The 25406-nt window shown below is 36.6% G+C and overlaps 4 protein-coding genes across 19 annotated transcripts in view; 1 reads left to right on the top strand and 3 right to left on the bottom strand.

Moving 5' to 3' along the window:
- Nucleotides 1-7093, bottom strand: part of LOC135707252 (uncharacterized protein KIAA0513) — a 40552-nt gene extending 33459 nt beyond the window's left edge. For all 4 annotated transcript variants that reach the window (XM_065229043.1, XM_065229044.1, XM_065229045.1 and 1 more), the window contains exon 1: nt 6288-7093. In XM_065229043.1, coding sequence (XP_065085115.1) covers nt 6288-6521 — 234 coding nt within the window. In that variant the 5' untranslated portion in view covers nt 6522-7093. The remainder of the gene's footprint in view (nt 1-6287) is intronic.
- The window catches only part of LOC135707248 (non-lysosomal glucosylceramidase), a 352494-nt gene that overhangs the window by 126036 nt on the left and 201052 nt on the right, over nt 1-25406 (bottom strand). The gene's annotated exons all lie outside the window — the stretch shown is intronic.
- Mtpalpha (monolysocardiolipin acyltransferase Mtpalpha) overlaps nt 1-25406 on the bottom strand; it is a 221644-nt gene that overhangs the window by 118170 nt on the left and 78068 nt on the right. The window lies entirely within an intron of this gene.
- Nucleotides 16846-25406, top strand: part of LUBEL (Linear Ubiquitin E3 ligase) — a 48692-nt gene continuing 40131 nt past the window's right edge. For all 13 annotated transcript variants that reach the window (XM_065229027.1, XM_065229028.1, XM_065229025.1 and 10 more), the window contains exon 1: nt 16846-17124. In XM_065229027.1, coding sequence (XP_065085099.1) covers nt 17119-17124 — 6 coding nt within the window. In that variant the 5' untranslated portion in view covers nt 16846-17118. The remainder of the gene's footprint in view (nt 17125-25406) is intronic.

The following is a 25406-nucleotide window of genomic DNA, read 5'->3' as shown; positions in this document are numbered from 1 at the left end:
TGAAACATTTGATGTACAGAAAAAGTGAATAAATCTGTCCTTTAGAACATAGTGACACCTTTTTGATGACAAATCATACATAAGTATATATTGCGGACAACCATGGCTTCTTAAGAGCTACTCTGCCCTTAAGACTTTTCTTATGAAGACGATTTCGTACGGATTGTGATGTCAGTTGAATGGAAAACTCGCTTTCAATCTGTTTCGCAATTTTCGGAGCTGATAGCCCCCGGTCCAGCTCCACCTTCTTCACGATAGCTCTGTCAATTCGGTCAGTTGTCTTTGAAGGACGCCCCGATCGCTTAGCTGGTGAGATAGAACCACGCTTTTTGTACATCTGCATAATTCTAGCGACCGTATCTTTATGAAGCTGGACAATATCGGCAATATCACGGTAGTTTTTGCCAGTTTTGTGATGTTCAATAGTCAAATTTCGGATACTGATCGAAATTTGGTCTTTTTTGGGCATTTTGAGACAAATAACTTCCAATTTTTATCACAAAACTAAAATTTTGAGCACGAAAACACTAAATGACAGATAGACACAATGTTTACATTCGATAAAGTTGCAGAATACACACTAAAACTCTGTAAAACACACTTAAATCATAGTATCCGTTTGGGGGTGGATAAACTTTTTTGCGTAATTTTTTACCATTTTTCATAATTTATCTCATGAAATCTCAAGAAAAGGTATAATCGCCGTATTTTTAATGGCAATGTGATAAATAAACAATAATTGATAAATCATGGAGGAACACTCATAAAATTAAACTGATTTTCACCAGAAAAACAAAAAAAAATGTAAATTGGTAGGAGGGTGGATAAACTTTTTTGCATACTGTACATCGGTTGATGAAAATAAATAAAAACATAAATTGGATCGAATTTCACCTCGCATTTTGGTACTGAAGTAGTTTTTACTCAACTAAAAAAGTATTCAGAGGTTCAAGAGCATTATAAATATCATCTTTGGTTTACAATTGAATATTAGCATCAAAGCTATATTCGATAAATGATCGATATTGCTCCCATTCAGGTCTATGGTCAAGTAGTGCTTTTGGGATTAGAAATTATTTCTTTGGATATTTCAAAAGTTACTGGAAGGTGAGCAGAATAAAAGTCAGTAGCCCATTGGCTACAAATTTGACATGAATTCGTAAATCAATAGTTGAGAAATTTCTTGCTAAGGCAAAGCATGTTGGGCTGCTTGGATATTGAATAGTTCAATAACCTGCAGAACAATCAACAAATAATATATTGCGTTTGGAATTGCTTTGAGTTATTCCATGAGTGGTGTTTTGCATTAAAATAAACAATAATGAAAAATTTAGACCTGTGACTGGTAAGTTTGGAATGGTAAATAGACAGCTATAAAATTTTCCAAATTTTGTTTCTACAGAAACTCCTAAGCTTTCAAGAACTTTGGCTTCAAATGAAGAAAAAATTTGACGTCTATGAGTAATGATGGCTACGCCACCAAACCATCAACACGATGATTTCGGCTCTTATAACCTTATGGTCAGGTTTAAGGAACGTTTCAGTTTTAACAGCAATATGCACGCAATGAACCCTCAAAAAGTTAAATAGCTCTATATCTTTAAGAGATCGAGCATTACAACTCTAAATATTTAATTTCCATTTAAAATCCATTACTGAATTTCAAAGTCTTGATTATGTTATTAGAAAGTTTTACTCCAGTTTGAATACCATCAAACTGGAGTTATTCTCCAACATATAAGTAATCATGATTAATGATTTCTGTAAAAAAAAACCATTTTAGGAGCAGTAATGCTGCCTAAGTCAAAATCATCCAAATTTCCGTTAGAATTGGGTTGGCTAGAATATTGTTTTGGATTTCCACCAGGTACAATAACAGCATAGGTAGCTCCATTTACTTGCTCGACATAGTTAGCTAGAATTTTAAGCTTGTGAGCTATTTGTACCTACGGGTACGAATGTACAATTTGTTCCTCGCTGACCGTTGTTAACAGCAGATAAGTTAGTGCCTGGTCGGGAATTTAGAGCGTTTTCTACCTCGCGCTTAGCACGAGATTGTAGAATCGCTTTGCCAGTCTTACATCTCTGGCACTTAAGGCACAGGGTGAGGTTTTGGAAATTTCCTCCAGTATTCCTGAAACGAAAACCAATTTGAAATGAAACCTCGAATTTAACGTTGAAGTTTCGTATGAAGAGCATAGAAAATGGAAGTGGCTACCACAATAGGGAGAACCTTTCCTTCTTGGCATTAAGCCGGGAAAGCTTATTGAATTTTGCTTGAATGATGAATCATTCTCATTATCCGTGAGCATATCAAATTGATTGCTCAAATGGATTTCATCAGAAGGAGGATCAAGAGATTACTCCTTTCTTTTGCGTTTAGGCGCCATGGCGGCAGAACAAAGTTTCTGCAAATCGACCGAGCAGATTAGTATACAAATCCAAAGGATCGAAAAGGAATTTTCGAACTCGATGTTCAAGCAGGATTATCGAACTCTATGATTATCCAACTCTATGTCCAAACAAGGATCGAAGAGGAATAAGATTCAAATAAGGTAGAAAATGTGCTGCCTGTGGGGCCTCATAGCCTAGTCAGTAAAGGCATGGTATTACCAAGCCGGAGGCGGCGGGTTCGATTCCCGGTCCGGTCGAGGGAGTCTTTCGGGTTGGAAATTTCCCTGGGCATAGAGTATCATTGTGCTTGCCACACAATATACAAATTCATGCATTGGTATTGGCATCGAAAGCTCTCAATTAATAACTGTAGAAGTGCATTTAGAACACTAAGTTGAGAGCACGCAATAAGCTAATATGCGCTAAGCAGTACTGTTTAAATTTGTTGTAGCTTTAGATAGCAGAAACACTTCCTTCAGCAAAAAAGCAAATAGCCAAGAGAGCACGATGTGGACTGCCGAACGTATCCTATGGCTTTACCCTCTCCACTAGCAAACCTCCAAACTCTTGTGACACTTATGAAAGGTATTGAGTCACATTAAACGTTCAGCAACACATACAGCATTTAAGAGACATTGCATTTCACACGTTAAAACTTTATTTTGAACAATTACTCAGTGTTTTTTTTTCTGAATAAACATATTATGTATTTTGACGAAGTTATCTCTAACGGATTATTTTGTAATAACGAGTTTTCAATAATTATTGTAGCACTACAAACGCTATGTTTTTCGTCACGAAGGTGATGATGGATTTTTTATATTTGCTTTAATAGTAGTAGTTAATTGAAAAAAAAGTTATTGTGAACAGTTTTCAAAGGTTTGAGCCTCACGCGCATATTACGGATATAGAGGGCTGAATTTAACATTTTATAACAAATGTAACTTTGAAGCTTATTTGAAAGATGCTTTGAATATCAGTTCAGTAAGTTTTCTGGCTAAATGTCGTGGGCACGTGAGCATTCTTGACAGTGCGGAAAATTATGATAGTGTAAAATGATGCATTGTTGCATATTCATGAACTCTTGATCGATAAGAATGCTTGTGAATATTTGAGGTGGACAAAAAGGTGAGCAAAGAGGTGAACGCCCTAAGCTTTTTCACATTTATTTCGCTGTTAAGCAACTGAAAATTGTTGAGGGGATTTATATTTGTAACTGCAACCAGCTCGTTTTGTTTGCAAATCTTGTTAAGATATCATACTTAACTATCTAAAAGATAAATCGTCCACCATCAGAGGTCATAGAGTTCTTTGCATGTCTTCTTATTAAATGTCCAACTAACAATCCTTCCCTTCCCCAGCAGTTGTAAGAACGTGGATAGGATAGTTTTCGATTGTTGGAGATAGATAGAGGCCGAGATCAATCCCAAATCTCGGTCAACACGGTAACGGATGGAGGTGGCAATACTCTCAAAAACAATGGACTCTTACCACCTACAAGTTTGTGCAACCTGCTTAATGCGAATGCGATGAATATAAAAATATAAAAATAAAAAGAAAACTTGCAATAACAGCGCATACTTCACTTTACTGTAGCATCTCGGCGTCATCAACTTCATTAACGAATCAAATAGGCATCAAAACTTCGAAGAAGAATGTTATTAAAATATCACTTTGTTGTGTTATTCCACCTTATGTTAGCAGCTTTCAAGGTTTAAAAATTCTAAAATTTCGAGAAACCTCAGGAATTTTGCAAAAATCTCGGGATTTCCGGGCAGGACCTCTTATCTAAAACTCCTTTATATGAAGGGGCCTGGGATATATCCTGGGATATATCAGTTTGGACTTCACACAATTCTACTTTTAAGTGATGTTCATTGTTTGGATTTGGTCCTTACTTAGGATGGGAACAGAACTTTTATTGCCTCCACATCAAACTGGATGTACTTCAATCGTGTCAAAAATATGGTGTAATATTACTTGCCAAAAAGGACAAAATTGTTATTAATACAGTGCATTGAACTTACATTACGCTGCTTTTACTGCATTCGTTTATTTTTGTGCCCATAAAAATAACATGACATGATTGAAGTGCATCCTCTTGGATGTAATATAAATATTTATTTTTTGCTGTGTACTCGTTCACGAATGTGCCACGCAATTTTTCACCCCAAAACTTTCTTCCCACGACCAAGATTTGTTCACCTTCGAGAAATCCAAAACGACCTCGGCTGGGATTAAACCCAGACACACTGGGGTAAGAAAGCATTGTTTTTTTTTAGGTTGTGAAAAATGGGGTAAAATGGCCATATGGGGCAAGACGAGCATCACAACTTTTGACAGTTAATTTGGTAGACATGTGTAAACCATTCCGTTAGTATATTCTCATGCTGCGTACATAGTGGGAGATTTATGGGAGTGTTTAAAAAAGTAGTAAAAATTATAACATTTTGATGATAGAAAATAAGGTTTAATTCGAACATTGGTTACAATAGCATAATGTTACCTTTGTTCAATATTGTATGGAGGTGCCATATTCAAATTTGCTTTTTATAAATTAAATTATGGCGATTTAAAAATCTGATATTAAATAGAGTAAGATGTGCATCATCAATGTATAATAGTGACAAAGTCTAAAATTCAATGGATACAAACAAATCAATTTGATTAAGTAGTTTAACGTAAATCACAGTCAAGACAAATTGATAATACAAGTTTAAAAAAATAGAAGCAAATTCTAACTTTAATTAAAATTTGTTGAAAATTATTGAATTTTAATGAACCTTGAAACAAATAACTTTACCAATCCGGACTTTACAATAGTTGCCTAATGTTCAACAAAAAGGCTTTTTATGTCTACGATTAAACTGGGGCTGTTTTTGTTCCATAGAACTGACCATATTACCACATAAGTAGAAAATTGCGCCTGAAAAATTGGACTTTTCTATTCAATCGATTATAGAATCTAAACAAGATTGTAAATATATTGGTCAACACTTGAAGCTTCTGTAACATCATAGAAAGGATTATTTTCTAGACAAAATATTGGAATTTTATTCGAGTTTCGTTAGGGTGGCCATCTTGCCGCACTTTCACTTACAACTAGCAACAACAACAAAATTATTAAACAAAATGTTAGTTTATTCTTTAATGTAGAATTGAAAAAACGCAACAAGAGTCATTTCAATACATACAAACGCCTTTAAAAAATCTCGAAGAATCGCCTTTTTTCGTGCTTCAGACTAGATATAACCCCTTAATTTTCAATACCTAATTCATATTCGTGCTTAGAAATATATTGAAATAACATACCAAACATGCCGAGATCTTCTTAAAATATTTTATTTTTAATTATTAATTTCTCTTACAATTCAACAGTTTGATTTTGTTTACTTTACCTATCTTCAACAACTCTTAACTTACATAGGGTGAATAAAAAATTCATAAAAAGCAACATGCATTTTCTATTTAAAAAATAACAGAGTTTTCATTGAAAACTGTAAACATCCCTGATTGGTGTAAATGTATGTAATTGGCTACATGTATTTCCATTACAACATACACAATCCATTCCTCACCTTAATCAGAAAATTATCTCGACATGTCAAAGGATGCTTCAGGGCTAACTAAAATTAAAAAAAACACATAGGGGAAATGTCGGCCTCGACAATACCTTAACCTATTATCGTCAGGGGGTAAATAAAGTCCTAGAGCACTCCAATTTGGCCAAAAGATGCTCTAAAAGACAATGTATCCACATACCGAAATTGAGCTCGCAAGGACGTTGTTTTCCCCTTTACAATAATAGAATAAGGTATTGCTGAAGCCGTCTTTTACCCTACGTGTCAACATTCCAAACGCAAATAGTTTACGCCTCCCCAACTCACCCGTACCTTATTTGATATCCCGTTGATAATCTCGGTACTGTTACCGAGCACAGACAGGAATTTGGATTTGATTGCACTCGGAGTTTTCCCCATGAATGACTTCAGCTTGGTTGCTCGGGCATCCGCAGCGGTTGCTCCATTGAGTGAACCGGACGTTTCCCCACTGGTCAGGTCATTCGGTTGACTGGCTCGATCCCTTGCCTTGGTGGCCATCGTCGAGGCAAACGCTGCAATATCCATTATCCGTTAGTTACTGGAGTGCACTTCGATTGATGGATTCCACTTGTAGACTGACAATCGCAGGATCAAGGATCAACCGAGGGGGTTATAAATAGAAAATAATTTTCGCCACTTGTACTGTACACGATTTTTCTCCTATTGTGTCGAGGTATCAATTTGCTGAAACACTTGGTTACATTGCTGGATATACACTCGAGAAGAGCTTTCCACTTTCACACTTTCTTCCTTCACACTCCCCGTTTTTGACTGCCACAGGGGAAAACTAAATTTATGTAATCCTCTCAAGGCTCACAACATTGAACTAATTTCTCATAGCTTTTCATCACACTTTGCCACTTGTTTTTTCCTCTTCTTTATGTTGTTACACAGCACCACGCGTTAGCTTTCGATAACTCTTCTTGTAACTTATTGAACTGGATAATGGGCGATATCCAAGAGTTGCTTAGGAAATGCCTACAGTACGACCGTCGGGAGTAGTGACCTTATAAAAATTTAAGCATTTAAAATAAGCTAAAACACCAAACTTTGCTCCACCTCAGAACATCAACCTAAAACCACAGTAAAACAAGCCATCTAACCTACGGGAGAGCTACGGAAAAACTGATCCAATGCGACGTTTTCCTTCGTGCTGCACCGAACGATAACCGGTTCAGGGTGGTACGGACGTGCTTTCCATTGGAAAGCTGCAGCCAATGTGGATTTACTGTCGGTGAATATGTTATGTACCACCACTATAACAGGAAACGATACTGCATGGTAGAGGTTCAAACCGATGATGATTTTGTATTGGTGATTGGTGGGAGAGGTGAGTAGTTCTGAAATTCAATGGAGTTGAGTACTGAACAAATGTGATACGCTTATGGGATATAGGCTTTATTAGGTTGATTTCAACACACGTAAGGCTGATAGAATTTCTCATAACTTCAACCTTTAACTGTAATTTGTCGCCATCCGACTAAATCCTTTGGGCACGTCCTCAGTTGTTGATTGAGATATTTATAAGCCATAGTTTCCGTATATTGTGAGGCAAGTATAACATATGCCCAAAGAAGTCGAAAAAATGTCCAACTCTTTGCGTTGGAACCAGGTAAAAATTGCACGACCAGGCAAAATTGGTGAGATTTGAAAAAGAAATCTAAATGTGTAGTGTAAAATGGGCTAAGATGCACCCTGGGATAAAAATACTTTTTGACAATTAAAATTCGAGGATTATTTAAGGAACAGTGCTAGTTCAATGACTTAACCAGCAATGCTGCATGATAAATCCACGAAAATATATTGAAAATGAATTCAAAATTTGCCAAAAGTCATCTTATCCCATCTTTCTCGAACGCCACACTGAAAAATGCAACCCATCCATCGGCACTGTGCTCTGCGTCGGAAAATCGGAAACCCTCCGACCGAAAACCGCATATACCGGAGCTAGCTCCAACACCAACATATTTTCCAAATCGGTTCACCCAGACCAGCACAAGACATGTTTGCATTCGCTGTTGACATTGCATTTTGTTTTCAACTGTCAATTCTACCACCCAACCGAAAGCCGGTGGGTGATGTGGGTGCAAAAGTTCCTTCACAAATACACACTCGCCAAGAAGCAACCAACCCCGAGCATATCAACACACATCGGCGGCATCGTCGAGTGGATATCGAAAGGCGTGGGAAGTAGGACAAAAACAAAAACATTAAACCGTTAAGACGACGATGGCTATAAATACGACGATAAAAAGGAAAAGCCCTACCGTGGCGTGCACGTCGTCGTCGTCCGCCGCACTTGAAAGCCCGATGTCGAAATAGAATTCGTTGTAAATATCAACAGCGAACCGCCACGTGGTAGCATTTCGTCCGCTGACAAGCATGGCTTCGGCGCCATGACCTCCCACTATTACGGTTGGTATCACTCTTCGCTTCTTAATTTGTCGAATCAAGCTAAATAATGGTAAATCCTGATGAATGTGGGCGTCTTAGTGGAATGCTGGTATAAAGAAAAAGGGAAGGATTAATAATTTCCATTTAATTCCACTACCTTATTTGCTTATCCTTGACAGATACGCATATTTCGTCTACAAAGTCTGCACAGTGTTGACGAAATACGCGTATCTGTTAAGGATAAGCAAATAAGGTAGCGGAATTAAATGGAAATTACTAATCCTTCTCTCTTTCTTTATAAATAATGGCAATTTGCTCCTTCAGCGATTGGTGGTATGTTGTGTATTCGATAGCTCATTATTTGAATCATGCGTGTAGTTTTGGGAATTTTTAATTTGTGTTCGATAATATTGTATGGAGGGAATTTATTTTTTCTCTGGTTCGCTGCCACAAGAGGGAAACTAGGTAGGTAGCTTGCATCCACCATCACGAATAGCGAGCTTGTGACACGGACCATTCTACAAAAGTCAACTAGTACGGTCCCCCTGGGATGAAACTTATGCAATTGATCAATATATAAAATCCAACTTAATATCATTTAGCAGAAAAAGAACACCATCAACCATTTCAATTGCATTAGGAAATCAGAATGTAGAAAATGTGAAAGAGTTAGGGATTTAGGGATTATCTTAGACTAACTTTCATAGACCATTACAATCCAATTATTCACAGGGCAAATAACATGCTAGGCTTAAACGCTTTTGCTATAAATTTCAGGATTTGCACAATTAAAACACTATATATTGTCTATGTGAGGTCAATACTGGAATATTGCAGCATTGTATGGTCTCCATTTCCAATCACGCACGAAGAAAGATTAGAATTAGTACAAAAGCATTTTCTACCATATGCCCTTCGTAAATTAGGTTGGACATAATTTCCTCTTCAACTGCACCGGTGTTGTGGGATAAAACAATTGCCAAAAAATACATTTTCAGTAGCTCCATCATTAGTTTTAAATTAGGTTTCTGAAGCAGAGAAGAAAGTGAAGATTGCATTTTATGATAAGGCAACAGGCAGTTGTTTTACCTGTCAGAAAACGGTACTTTAAATATTGAACAAAATGTTGGTTCATATGTCAACGAAGTAGGGGAGGTAGGGTATAACGATCATATGGGGTTAAGGCACCTCTTTGTTTTCCAATTTGGAGGACAACCCTAACATAAAATTACTTTACAGAGAGATTCGAATTTGAAAAAAAAAATCGCTCACGTTATTTTGATGTTATTTTGTGGGTGATTTACCACTCACTGACTGTAAAACATATCTGGTTCCTCTACATACGTAATTGGATTAATATCCAAAATTCCTCCTTCTTTACATATTCTGCGCAAAAAAATACTTTTTAAGCCCCGCCCCTGACAGGATTTCCCGGCGTTTTTTTTATGAATGAGGCAGGGCAGAAAATATCTTTTGTGTAGAATATGTAACAAGGATGGACTTCGGATGGATCAAAATCGAAGCTCTCTGGGCAGTAATCGGGTAAACAATTAATGGAATTAAACTTTTATTTTATACAACATTGTAGTTTGCTTAACAATTATTTATAGGAAAAAATTATCGTTAAAGTCCACGCTTTTTTCAGTTTGTCGTTATAGGAGAGGAGGGAGGGTTATTTTGCATAAAATTGTCAATTTTAAATAGGTCACTATTAAAATTTCACCGATTGCCTACAAAAAGCGCTTTCCCAAACACAGATTTCAAAATCTAATTCCATCCTATCTCACCCGTTTTTATGTAAAACCTAACATTTAAAATCTCAAAATTCATACGTGAGATTATTGGCCTATAAGTTTTGCCCAACGAAATTCAGCAGCGGAAAAATCACCGATGAATTTTTCGGTTCAAACAATAATTCCTTTATATTTTGACGATATTCAGTGTTCGAAGTGTTATTTTGGCACTGTTTGTTGAAAAATTAACAAAAATATTCATGTGCATGCCATCAATTGACGTTTGACCGGATTTTATGAATTTTGAGATGGAACTATTTTTTGGTGATGTGACATTTGACCAGAGACATCGTGACACTCTGATTAAGAAGATTATATTATAGAAGCTTTTTATGGAAGCTAATTCTAGACGCTTACCCGTCGCTTCGCACTTCTAACTCAAAAAAACACGGGTATGTCAGTAAATTTAAGTAATGGAACATCTGTTCAAGGCTCATGGAACAAAATCAAAATGTGAGTGTCCAATACATGAACAGTATATATCTAATTTTTGGATCATGCCTATATTTTTAGGAGCGCAAACTTGATTTTCTATGGATCACTTTCATTAGTTTAAGGTTCATTGCTGAATGTTTTATGCATGGACCCAAAGGGACCTTTGGGTCCATGGTTTTATGGATCATTTGCAATATGTGTATGGGTAATTCGTACAATTTCAATGCTCATTCATTAGATATTTAGCGGTACATTTTTACAATTGTGTTGCTAAATTTTACTAAAAATATGGATCATATTGATATTTTTTATGGATGAACATTTTAAGGGATTTTCACTGAGGTTTTATGGATCATTTGGGTGTTTTTTAAGGAGCGTTTTTAAATTTGCTACGTTTCATTTATTGGTTTTTGTATTCAAAAGTATTTTTGCCATACATTATTGTGTGCGTTATCTCACCGTCATAGTGACCGTGTTAAACATTAATGGTGGTATGCTTCAAGACACACACTTTTTTTTTTTGAGATTCCAACAGCCGAGTAGTATTTATTTAGCTGAAATTCAGTAAAAAAAATTGCCGAGACTCAGCTAGCAAACTAGATTTAGATAGCCCTGTATAAAATATCAGTCAAATGTTGGAATACATCGAACTGATTTAACTTGATTTCAGTCAAGCAGCGCCGGTGGTGTAGTGGTAAGCGTGATTGCCTCTCACCCCAGCAGTTCTGCGTTGAATCCCAGCCAGCGCCACTGGGAAGTTCTGAGGCATAACATCCCTGATCACGGTAAGTAAAGCCGTTGGTTCCCGGATCATGAGTTGATGGGTCGATATGTAGGGTCCAGGTGTGGGAGCTGCCTCTCTGGCTTCGGTAGTATTGATGCTCAGCACGGAAAATAAATCAAGGAAAAAAAACCTTGATTTCAGTCGATTATTTGACAGTTCTTCCGCTCAGGACCATTAACAAAATGTAAACCGTCTTGAAGCATACTTTTTATGATCATCTAGCAATACATCCAAGGACGTAGCCAGGATTTGAAATAAAGGGGAGGTACAATACAATTTGAAAATGAAGGTTTACGCTAGATACCAACAGGCTAAACGCCATTTGGCCGAATGTGATTAGGCCGAAGGGGGGAGTAATTACAAAGATAGCAAAATGTATCATTTCTCTTCGCAGTTTTTTTTTTCAGAAAATCTCTGAACTCTCCTCAAAATTCACCTAGAGCTCTTCTCACAATATCCTAGGAGCTCTTCCTATATTTGACTTGAAGTACCATTCAAAATTCTTTTAAAGTTATTTACAAAACTCCCTTCGGATTCTTCAATGAAATACTTTGGTGTTAATAATAGAATTTATTCAAATAACACCTCAAAATTCATATGGAAATTTCAGCAAAATTCGTCCAATTGTTCCTTTAAAGTGACTGCATCATGGAAATCTAGTTAAGTGTCTTAAATAGTTTCAAGGTCAAGAATATTATTTATATTCTTGAGAGAGAGTTAAATTTTTTTTCCAGATGTATTCAGATGTATTCCCGGTATTTCGCCTGGGGATTTCAGATTTTTCTCCAATTTTCCGAATTACTGGTCCGCCTAAAATTTTAAATAAATGCAGCAATTTTATCCTCAACGCCAGTATGTTTAAAATGTTAGGTCATGTATTCAAGTTTCAAGTTTTAATTTCTTGAACCATTGCAAATTTATATCAAAGGGTTGGAATTATAATTTATTTGTTTTTTTTTTATTCTGGGGACAATTTTGGAACTTCGATTAGTTTTTAAGACCTTAGGCTGAGAAAATTAAAAATAAAATTCTGAGTTTGCTAAACTTTTTTAAGATCCCACATTTGATAAAATGTTCAGCATGTACTGGTGTTTTGAAAGTGCTTCATGCATAAGAAAATTTTGAAGATTCTGGGCTGAGATTGTTTTCAATGATAGTTCTGTAACATTTAAAAAGTATTGAATTCCGAACTAAAATATTAGTTTTACGCTATCAAAGTCATACGTGAAATTTACGATTTCAGGACTACGAGAAAATGCTAAACTAATATCAACATGAACCCTTTAGTGCGATCATTTATTAGCTATAGATAGTTTTATAGCAGTTTGGAAATTGAACAGTAGTTGAAATTGTGTGAGGGGCCATTAATGTGACAATACTAATCAAATGCGCATTCTTTTGCCTAGCTCACTTCTCCTATGCCTTGTGACTTGGTAAGTTTATTGAGATCAGAGTTTATGAAAAATCCTAGATCTCACACTAAGAAGACAAAGAGACTATGATTTTGATTTTTAAGATGCAAAGTAAAACTATTTTTTTGCGTAGGATTTTTACATAACCTGGAAATTGGAACGAGAAAAAAAAAACAAAATTTCAGTGAATATCAGCTCTAGAATTAGACCAATTTTTACAATTCAATGGAAATTTCCATACATCCAGTTTAAGAATTGCTCCCCGAATAATTATTAGAGGTTTGTTGGAGCACTAAGTCCTCCGCTAAGCACAGTCTGTAAACCACTGCACAGAGGTCCAGAACCATAGCTCCCGAGTATTAATTTTGGAATCATGATTTTTCCCAGCACCAATCAAGATTCCAATAGACGCATGCATTGAATCTATATTTACAGGCTTGAATGAAGTGTCATAGCCACCTTCAGCATTCGCGTATTTTACAATAGTTTCAATAATGCTGCGGTCCATGATCACTTCAAACGCATATTTAGGCGTGTTAATTTTCTCTATATCAACAGTGAATTTTTTATTACTGACGTGATTATGCCGCACAACTGAACTGATATGTCACACGGTTTTGGTTCTTGTTGAGAATTGGCCACTTCCCCGGGGGCACCGGGACATGCTTGGGAGGGTTAGTGTGAACATGGACTCTCAATAAGACCATTACTGGCCAAGATTTGTCAAATCGTGAAGTTTGATATGTCGCATAACGTGTTTTGGTTCTTGTTGAGAATTGGCCACATCCCCGGGGGCACCGAAACATGTCTGGGAGGGCTAATGTGACCATGGACTCTCAATAAGACCATTACTGGCCAAAATTTGACAAATCATGAAGTTTGATATGTCGCATGATGGGTTTTGTTTCTTGTTGAGAATTGGCCACTTCCCCGGGGGCACCGAAACATGTCTGGGAGGACTAGTGTGACTATGGACTCTCAGTAAGGCCATTACTGGCCAAGATTTGTCAAATCGTGAAGTTTGATATGTCGCACGATGGGTTTTGGTTCTTGTTGAGAATTGGCTACTTCCCCGGGGGCACCAGAACATTCCCGGGAGGGTTAATGTGACCATGGACTCTCAATAAGGCCATTACCAGCCAAAATTTGTCAAATCATGAAGTTTGATATGTCGCATGATGGGTTTTGGTTATTGTTGAGAATTGGCCACTTCCCCGGGGGCACCAGAACATGTCTGGGAGGGCTAGTGTGACCATGGACTATCAATAAGGCCATTACTGGCCAATATTTGTCAAATCATGAAATTTGATATGTCGCACGATGGGTTTTAGTTCTTGTTGAGAATTGGCCACTTCCTCGGGGGCACCGAAACATTCCCGGGGGGGCTAGTGTGACCATGGACTCTCAATAAGGCCATTACCGGCCAAGATTTGTAAAATCATGAAGTTTGATGTGTCGCATGATGGGTTTAGGTTCTTGTTGAGAATTGGCCACTTCCCCGGGGTACCGGAACATCTCCGGGATGCCCAACGTGATCATGGACCATCGGTATAGCTGCCATTGGTCCAATTACATCATTTGAGAGAAAAAACTTGATGTTCATCGTGTGTATTCTTATTACAGAAAAGTAAAGCCGAATGTCGACCGGAATAACTCCGGAACCATGTATTGATCCAAATATTTTCAGATGGATTCAAAAATTTCAATAGATTCCCGACAAAATGCAATTTCTTGTGAAGAAAAAGATTGAGCAATTATGTTTTTAGAGCTAATTGAATTTTGAAATCTATGCCAATTCAGACGTTAGGCACGCAAAGGTTAAGGGTAACCTACATCAGATCCAGATTTGACATATTGCGAAAAAGTTACAGCTAAATCTCCTCAGAATTCCCCTTGGAAATTCCCCCTCATAATTCCTTGAAATTTCCCTCACAAAACAATGCATGCGTGTTTAAAATACAAAACACTGAATTCTCTAGCAATGCTACCAATGATTTTTTAAATTGCCATTCAGAGGTCCTTTAAATAATTCCATGTTTCCGGTTCTCCTCCTCTAATTGGTTTTAATTATTTTCCTTTTGAACTCTTTTTGGGATTTCCTTAAAAATCTGCTCAGAATTGCTTTGGAATAATGTTTAAGATTTTCATAGATTTTTTCCTTTATTTTGATTTTATTTAACAACCGGATTATTGTTAGTTGCTTACGGTAGTGGAATCGTTCAAGGAATTGTGTGCTTATTCTTACGTACACTAATTTACTACTGCTACCACTGCCAAGGAAATGAAAAATTCCTTTGGAATTTTTCACAAAATTCATCGAAGTTCCAGAGACTAAAAAATATCAAAATTTTAAGAAATTTCAACTATTCCAAATTTTTTTAAGTCCGAACAGCAAAAAAATAATGTTGATATCACATCAAAGTCGATGCACTTCAATCGTGTGAAAAATATGGTGTAATATTACTTGCCAAAAAGGACAACATTATCATTAATACAGTGCATGAACTGACATTGCATTTGTTTATTTTTGTGGCCATAAAAATTACATGAGATTTTCGACATGATTGAAGTGCATCCTCTTGGATGTAATATTAAAATTTATTTTTTGCTGTCTGTGTAAGCTGGATACCATTCGGTCTGGTGGCCATTCGCCCTAATCACCAATCGGCTTAATGAGTATTCAGCCGTTCGGCCTATGACTATTCGGTTGGCCGGACACTTTTCAAACGGATTGATAGCTAAATGTACACACTCAGAAATTACTGTTACTAAACGTGGTGTAATTCAACTTTCACCTAAATTATGAATCATTAACAAACATGCCACGTAAAATTAAGTGTTCCATAAACGAAACATACGCAACTCGTTGGAAAGAGCGTGTGATTAAAATAAAATTCTAATTATTTTGACCTGATTCATAAGTCATGCGGGCCACTTGCATCCCATATTTTCATATGATTATTTCCGTTTTCGGGACGTTCATCCCCGGGAAAATTGCAAATCCTATTTTCTAACAATGCATTGGTAACATAGTTTTCTATTATTTATATATGTGGTTCAATAAATTAAAAGTAAATATAAGTAAAGAAGTTATTTATGCAAATGTAAACAAACTTTACATCTTAAAACTATTTGTTGTGATACAGCCGAGAGTGATATAAATGGAGTATGAAAAAATCTAAATATATGATTTCTTACTGTAAAAGTTTCGGATGGAAACCCATGCTTTCATTATGTGCACGTTACAGCAAGTGCATTTCGGGAAGCTATTACAAATGCAAAGCTAATTTACAATTTATGAAATGTATTCTTTTTGAAATAATTGGCATCAAGATTCACAATTATTGGAAGAATTACAATTTTAACCCTATTGCATTGATAATTGATAATTCGGCACTATTTTCAGCGCGTTTCTGGACTAAATTGTGAAAACATAAACAGTATTAAGGTCTTATTCAGGCTGATGCAATAATTTCACAATATTGAAGGGGCACAAAACATCAGCCCTATTCAAAATCGTTATTCACTCTGCGCTTTTTTTTCTAAAAATTCGAAAAATGTCATTCTTAATTTATTAATTTATTAAGAATTTATTAACTAAATAATTTATTTTGTTTTCGTCCATTGTCATGTATGGTTTGCTTCCCCCTCAAACTATTTGAGTGATACATTATTTAAAAGAAAAACATTTAAAACACGCTTCTTAAACAGGCACAAAAGCACCATTTATTTTGAACGTTAACAAACTAATTCGGTTCCAGAAGCATTGAACAAAGCCATTGTTACTTTACTTCTATGACAGCACCGTTCCAGATGTTGATCATGTATGCATAACCGAATTCCAGTAGAATCCCTTAAATCGATCGACCACTTCACAACGTTAGTTGTATACGTACTTTTCCCCAACAGAACCAAAAGAAAATCGCCCGCTGACGGAAAACTGAACGAAACCACCTTTGTCACATTTTCCTTCTCGCAGACCACGCAGCAAAGATGACGGCAACTTGACGACGATCGCGATCAGTCAGTTTCGAGACGTCTGGGCGTGCGAACCTCGTTCGGTTGCGGTCCCACGGGGTTATATAAAATTTCTTAGGAAATTGTTGGAAAATTCACCGGTTTCACTCCGCTAACCAATAGTGCATTGTTCAACAATCACCCGTTAGGTGTTTTTCGCACTGGAAAGTGTTGGAAAAGTGTGAAAAACCTGATAAGAAAAATCTCTTTTCGCAACCATAGGCCAAGAAGAGAAAAGTTATTTTTATTAATATAGTGCTCCCGGGAATGTACTGCGGGTTTATAAGATGAGTGTAAGTGTGTGTACAGGTTTATATAAATAGAATGCCGATTTTCACCATAAGATATCGGTTTAGAGCAAAATTTCAGTGGAAAACGCAGCCGAAAGTGTACGCTTTTACGCAAATCGTGTGGATTCTGGAATTGAGATTCTAACCGCTGCTTTTCTCTGATGGGTGGTTTTATCTCTGCGCATGTGGATGTATTTTAGGCCAACGAATCAGTCTGCTGCAATTCGAAGAGAATGCGGAAAATGTGCGTTATAAAATTACACTCGCCGGGAAAACATGTGAATGTAGCGAAACGTGGTGGCTAAAGCTTTGATCTTGGAGATGCGAGAGAATTAGCTCAGCCATGCAGATCCATGACAGCTGAACAAATATTGCATAATATCGAAAAGGAGAAAACCTCTACCAATTGCAGAGGTGTTGTAAACTTTTTTTTTAGTAAAAAAAATACTCGGAGAAGAACAGGAAGAAGATATTTCACAAATGCCATTTTCATCAGGGTACGGAAAATTGCCGGTCCGTTCTTGTGTGAGTGAATGTTTGTGGAAAACGACTTGACAGTCACGGCTTGAGACGACGCTGACCATGTGAAAACGAAGAAGAAGAGAAAAAAAAAGACTTTTATGAAGTGGTGACAAATGTGAAAGCAGCCAAAAGTGTAATTTCTGTTCCGTCATTTGTGACGGCAAACCGACGACTGTGGCGCTGAGAACGACAGCAATGGATTTTGCAACAGCAGACTTTCTGAACTTCTGAAAGTGCAAGGTTTAGTTCAAACGAAAGATAGAGAACCATCTAAGCGTGAATCGTCTGCAGTATCGAGTTTTGCGAGATACTTAAATTGCTAAATATAGGTAGTGAGTTTTGGAAACTCACGTGTGCTGAACACGGTTGAGACAAACTCCTAGTACAAGACATGTTGAAATCTATATTAAGATTAAGTTTAGTATCAAATACAGAACGTTAATTTAAGTATGGCGTAATTGTCGCAAATGGTCGGTGTTCTAAAAAGTGTAACACCTATGGCCCTTGGTATATTTGTACTAGTACTTACTTTACCTTACATTACCAGTCAGGCTAAGGTCTGGGTGTCCTTTACTGTACACAGAAGTCGTCTCCATTCCACCTAGCTGATCTATGATCGATCCACATTGCCCGATGCACACCGCTTCCGCTCGTTCCAATTCGTTTCGATATCGAGATTCATTTTCACCCTTTTCACCCGACTGTCGTCCAACATTCTTACTACACGGACGATGATACCGACTCAAAATTGAGTTAAATTACAGCATTTCCAGCCCAAAACGCAAAAAAAATGTCAGTTTTGTCTCGACCCCTTCCGATTTGCATGAAACATTGGTCATATGTTCGATGCTACCAACGGTTGCATTTTTCGTCTAAATATGGTTTTCTTCTCTAGAGTAACTTATGAAAGAGGCGTATTCAAAAAATGGTTCATACATTTTCAAAAGAATCATAACATGAAAATGATTGATCTGACCAAAATGACATTTCAGAAAAGTTGTAGGTCATTATAAGTTCTTTGAAAAAATACACTGAAAGAAAAAGCTTAGTAAATTCATTGTAAAAGATATAAAACGTTGATTTTCTCAAAACACTCCCTTAAGTTTTTATTTATATTTTGTTTGCAAAGAAAGTTGAAGTAATGTCCTAAAATTTTATGACGTGTGTAAACTGGTAACTTACTTCAAAATATTCTATATTTTTTATTTTTTGTTAATTTTTACAATTTAATGAAAATAAATACTTATTGGTAGCATAATAGTTTAATTTGGATCTACGCATCTTTTTTGATAAATTTGCCTTCATAAACTTTTATTTTCTAAGTCCAGCCATTCTCAAGTTAATGCGAATTTAAAAAAATGATAATTATGGATTTTCAACCTTTTAGACCATTTTCAAATGTTAGTCGCGATGTCCAGCAACAAAATATGCTTCCATGATTGTATTTAAAAAAAAACAAACAATTCATTCTCAGATATGGTGGTTGTCTGACTTACCCGTTTATATTTAAGCGCAGAGAAACAAGTTGATACATCAAATAAAAGATTGGTATCGGTAAGATAGATTTCATGTTTTTCAATTTTTCTTAGATTAATGCGTCATCTGGACTATATACCTAAATGGATATATAAAGTGGCAAAAAAAATGCATTCATTCGAAATTAATTTATGGGCCCAATATTGGGGACACTTATTCAACATTAGGAGCATTAGCCCTATTCGAAAATATTTTTTTTCTATTTGCCTACTAACGACGCTAAGCTTGATAACTTTGAACTAATCAGACACCATTTTGTAAATCTTATCCTCCTGAAATATTTTGTCGAGTCTCCAGATATGACATATGCATAGACAGTAGGTTTGCCAAAATAACATTTTGTCTTGAATCCTAGGGGCTCTCTCTTCAAATGAATGCTTAGGGTGTTAGAACGAAACTTTCTATGACGACAAATGTTGCTTAGGAGATACAAATTTGAGTTTTTAAATAAGTTCTTTTTTTCTTAGCTTATTAAAAAAAATATTTGTAATTATTTAAAATCTAGTGAAACATTACTCTTTTTTATTTTTTACAGATTCCCTAGAGTTTAAATTAGAAGAAAAATTGTCACTGCTTGGTCAAATTTATTTTATATTTTATTCAATTATCATGAAAGATTATTTTTTAGGTATAGAGCAGCTCCAGGCAAAAGACCTTCTCGGGTTTGTATGAAACTTTGCGTAATTGTTTGTTATGGGCAATGATTCACATTTTTGATAAAATTCGGCCATTTTGGAACTTTTAAAATTTTCATAATGGCATCCTCGACACAAATGATTACAAAAAATTGTAGCACAGAAACGGCATTTCTGATCGAAATGACGACTGAGACAAAGTTGTTGAGAAAAATAATGTCTTCCTCGAAAAAATAAATAGAACATTTTTTGTTTCAGTAAAAATCATAAATTTGTTAAAAACTCAAATATCTCAAAATGTTCTTGCCCGATTTTTTAAATTTTGTTAAAAAAAAAGGATATGAAAAATGCAAACTTTTTGAAAGTTAAAAACCATGGACACTTGAAACTGACAACTTTTAACTTTTTGCAAGCTCGCTATTTTGTGTATTTTTCACAGAAAATGTTTAAAATGTCTTAAAAGTTGTTGTGTGAGCATAAATAACATAAAAACAAATTAACAAATACTGTAAAACGGGGTAACATTGATAGTTTTTTTTTAAAGTATATTCTAAATATTTTTATAGCAATGACTGTTTTTCAAATTTTATATTTTTAAAACAAGTACTGAGGATCCAAGAGTTAATTGGTTAGTAATATGTTTAACGAAAATCAATGCATTTGCACTATTTTTTTAGTTTTGTGACCGATCTTCAGTATTTTGATTTGGGGTTACTTTGATAATGCTCGATGAATGTAGAAAAAAATGAGTGAAACTCAAACAATTTAGTTCTTTAAATATGGTGGGGTGCTCACCCGGAAGACCTCATTAAACTATATAAAACGACTATTCTTTCAGTTCTTGAGTATGGCTCTTTTTGTTTCCTCTCGGCAAGAAAAAGCCACCTAATCAAATTGGAACGTATTCAATATCGTTGTTTACGTATTGCCCTTGGCTGTATGCATTCAACACACAATATGAGCCTAGAGGTCCTAGCGGGCGTAAAACCCCTGCAGAACCGTTTCTGGGAGCTCTCACTAAGAATATTGATTAAATGTAGCGTCAGTAACAACCTTGTGATTGAAAACTTCGAAGAAATGCTCGAATTGAGCATCCAGTCTAGATTCGTGCGAATCTATCTTAATTATATGTCATCGGATATTAGCCTTCCTTGCTATAACCCCTCTCGTGTATGCTTTACTAACTACAGTTCCCCCATTGACTATGATCTCTCCATGAAACAGGCTATTCAAGGAGTTCCAGATCAACTTCGACCTATCTCAATTCCCCGCATTTTTGCTGAAAAGTACCAACAAGTCAATTGCAATAGAAGATTTTTCACTGATGGATCACGCATTGATGGATCCACTGGCTTCGGCGTCTTCAATGAATACTCAACCGCCTTTCGGAAACTTCAGGAACCTTGTTCCGTTTATGTTGCTGAGCTAGCAGCAATCAACTTCGCATTGGGGATGATTTCCGATATGCCCATAGACCATTACTTCATCTTCTCGGATAGTCTCAGCTCGATGGAGGCTATTCGGTCGATGAAACAATGAAATTTCCTTTCAAAGGTAAGGGAGCAGATGAGTTTGCTGGTCGAAAGATCATATATGATTACCTTTGTATGGGTCCCCTCACATTGCTCAATCCCAGGCAATGAGAAGGCAGACTCTCTCGCAAAGGTGGGCCACAACAAGGCGAGATTTATGATAGAAGAATTTCACATGATGAATTTTTCCCATTAGTACGTCAGAGTTCTCTTTTAAGTTGGCAAAACGATTGGACAAATAATTCTCTTGGGCGGTGGTTACATTCCATTATTCCAAATGTTTCTTCGAGAGCGCGGTTCAATTGTCTGGATGTAAGTCGGGGATTCATTCGAGTGATGTCAAGACTTATGTCCAACCACTTCTCGCTAGACGCACATCTCTATAGAATAAACCTCGTTGACAGCAATATATGTAGGTGCAGAACCGGTTATGATGACATCGATCACGCAGTTTGGTATTGCCCGGGTAATGACGCCTCCAGAGCACGACTATTGGATACCCTAGTGGCCCGAGGTAGACAACCCTTCCGTGAAGTAAGAGATGTATTGGGAACACGTGATCTTCCCTACATGCAAGCGATCTACGAATTCCTTTGTTTGTCTGATGTTAGAGTTTGATGTGACTATTCCCTCCTTTCCAAACAATTTCCCGCCATTGTGTCCCAGTCTTATTATCCTCCTGTTCCTGTGCTACTTGCCCCTGCCCAGTCAGGATTTGGTCAACCGTTCGAGAGTAGTATCTGAAGGAGGCTTCAGAAACCAGTTTCCTACCTAGATCCTTCCAATTGAAATTGTTAAAAAATTAACCTCGAGCCCGCCATGAGTAATTCGTACCCAATACTAACCTAGAAATACTGCTATTTAAAATGTAAATCAAACATTACTGATTTTGGCTCCGCAAAGTGTCACACACGACTGAGCCTAGTAAATAAACGAACTAGTTAAAAAAAAATGAAAGTTTGAATGAGTATATAATCAGAAAACTTCATAAGCAATAAGAATACAACATTGAATTTGTGATGGCTGTATCGGAAATACATTTCATAAGTGATGGTTTGAGTGCTTTTTCAAAAACGAAAAACACGAAATTGGTTTTTTTAATGTTTTTGTAAAATATGTAACACATACTATATAAAAACTATATACCATATCAACGGAAATACCCTAAGCTACAATATGGAACCAATGCTTCTTATTTGGAAAAAATACAGAGAGTAAATTTATTCTTTATATTATACTATCAAAGTTACCCGCATTATCAAAGATACCCCGTTTTAATGTACCTGTTAACGCCGAAATCATGGATTTATTTGATGTTTTCTGCTTGATAGGCCCAAAATGGGCGCTGAGGCTGAAGTAGTTTTATACTCTATGTTTAGTAAATACGCAGAAACAAGAACCACTTTCAAAGCGAATGATATGCCAACAACTAAAATCGACGTATAATCAACTGAGATATGGTTATTTCCCTGGAATCGTTTCTGATTAAGGGTTCTGAATACGGTCAGATCTTTTAATCACTCAAAGAATGCCGTGCGACAGCCCTTTTAGGCTTTTAAACAATAGGATTTCTTTAAGCGAACCCCACACGTATCAATATATTGACGCGAAGGGGAACTATTGACAATAATATTGATGATGTGATGTGACGAAATACGTATCTGTCATGGATACCAAAATTAATTAAGTGGAATTAAATGGAAGATACCCTTTTTTGCTGTTTTATTTAAGCATTCCGCTAACAACCCAATTACATTACTTCATTATGATGGCTACCAAGCCTTTGGGATTTTCCTTATTAGAGAGTTGAATAGATTTTTCTCCTTAAGTTTACTTAAATCTTTGGTTTTAATTAGTTAGGTAGGTTCCGATTCAAAACATTGTAGTTTCATTTTTATACCTGTGATCTTGACTTTTATACCTAGGGGATGAGTACTTAAGGGGGTTAGATTTTGAATAGTTCTTTAGTGGGAATGACACTGATGAATACTGCACATTGTAGTCGAAATACGTATCTGTCATGGATACCAAAATTAATTATGTGGAATTAAATGGAAGATACCCTTTTTTGCTGTTTTAAATACGGTTATTGTCAATAAAAGCAATCGTGTAGGGTCCACTTTAGACTTTAAATGAATCATTGACCACTTTGGTCGCTCTCGGAACCACAGGGATGCCCCCGGTAGAACCATTAACAGGAGAAACTTTCGTTTGTTTACAAAATCATGCCGTACGGCAGCCGTCTTACCGGCCAGCCGGTCTCGAAAACACCAGGATGCCCCAGAGGAAACCTGTAGCAGAGGACAATTTCGTTGTTACACTAAACGCATTGCATGGAATGGTGTAAAAATTAAATTGTCCCCTAATACAGGTTTCCCCGGGAGCATCCCGGTGGTTCCAGAAGCGGTATGTGTGGTCAATTATACAGTTCAAGTCTATCGGAAGGCTATTCATCAAAACCCACGGCTGTCGCACGGCATGTTCAGGTGCAAAAACCCAATAATCCCCTACTACAAGTTCCTCCGGGGTAAAATTATGCTAAATCTAACGTGTGCGCTACATATCGTAGAAATTTGCATGAATTTTTCAAACGGTTTATATAGGTATAGCCTATTGATAGAAAAGAAAAACATGTAGAAAGAGCTATCGCACGGCAAAATTTGGTGTGCAACGCAGTTGTCCCCTGGTACAGGTTCCCCTGGGGGCATCCCGTGTATAGAAAAAAATTCTGAATTTTAACTGACGCGTAAAATCTTTTCTCGTTTAATTTTGAGCTATAGTTGGCATAAACTTCGAAATTGCTTTAAAGTTTCTACACAATACTGCAGAGTTATGTGATATCGTGTAAAATTACGCCAGCGCTATATATCGCAGAAATTTACATGATTTTTTCGTACGGTGTGGTTTCGAGAGCGGCCATTGTAGTCAATGATCTTTCAAATCTATAGAAAGCCTATTGATAAAAAACCATGAAGAAAAAGCTGCAGTATAGTGGCGCTTGTGGTGTAGTGGTAAGCGTGACTGCCTCTCACCCGGTCCTGGGTTCAATCCCAGTCGGCGCCACCGGAATTTTCTGATCACGCCTTCAATCGAAAGGGAGCCTTAGGTCCCCGGACCATGAGCTGATTGATGGGTCGATAGATAGGGGCCAGGTGTGGAAGCTGCCTCCTTGGCGTCGTAGTATTAGTACTTAGTACGGAAAAAAAGATCGACGGAAAACAAATCAAGGAAAAAGAAACTGCAGCATGACATGTTTTGGTGTACAAACGCAATTTTTGCACTTTTTAAAAGTTGTGTCTAAAGCTAGTGTCATTTATGATCTTGATAAAGATTAGTATTAGTTTTGGAGCTGTTTTGAATAATAGAACCCAGTCTATCTGCGTGACAGCCCTAGCACGAATCGCTACGCCATCTGATATCGAAGAGAGCTATTCTGTCTATAATCGCATATCAGTCCCATATAGATTTTCATCAATTTTGAGATAATAACGCTATCCACTATTAATTGGTATCATCTTTCATATTACGTAATAAAACTACGGACTTTGATCATGAAAAATATGACAACAACATCAAGTCAGTTTGCCCTGAGTACTGCGGACTCACTCAATGTGCTTGTCACTTGGGAGCCAGTGTGAACTGTCAAACGGGAGCCAAACATTCAAAAGCATCACATGCAGTTACTGTTCTAATCCATCGGTAACCATTATAATCTCATAAAAAATATCCATACTTTTTCATAATACATTCTTAAGTTTAAGCTCAAAGCCAAAAACCAGCAGGCTCAGAATGAAAGTATATAAACCAGGATAGTTTTTATGACTCAGCTGATTTTTCAATTGCAGTAAACATACTGTGGCGAAACATGCATTTAAACAAACTTTGATAGTGTCATGGGGGCTCGAGCCCTCCTGGTTCAGAGTTTTTGGCGGGAATCAACTGAGAATGAGCAAAACAGTTTTTAACTTGAGAAAATTTTCAAGCAATTTTCCATTGGCTTGCAAAATAAAATCGAACGACTCCGCAGTACCCAGAGTTTGCCCCATCAAGCAAAATAATC

The sequence above is a fragment of the Ochlerotatus camptorhynchus genome, unplaced genomic scaffold (genome assembly GCF_037179485.1).
Source record: "Ochlerotatus camptorhynchus isolate MF236.1 unplaced genomic scaffold, CSIRO-AGI_Acam_v1.1 ptg000306l, whole genome shotgun sequence".
NCBI lineage: Eukaryota > Metazoa > Arthropoda > Insecta > Diptera > Culicidae > Ochlerotatus > Ochlerotatus camptorhynchus.
This window is presented reverse-complemented; position numbering and strand designations above follow the sequence as displayed.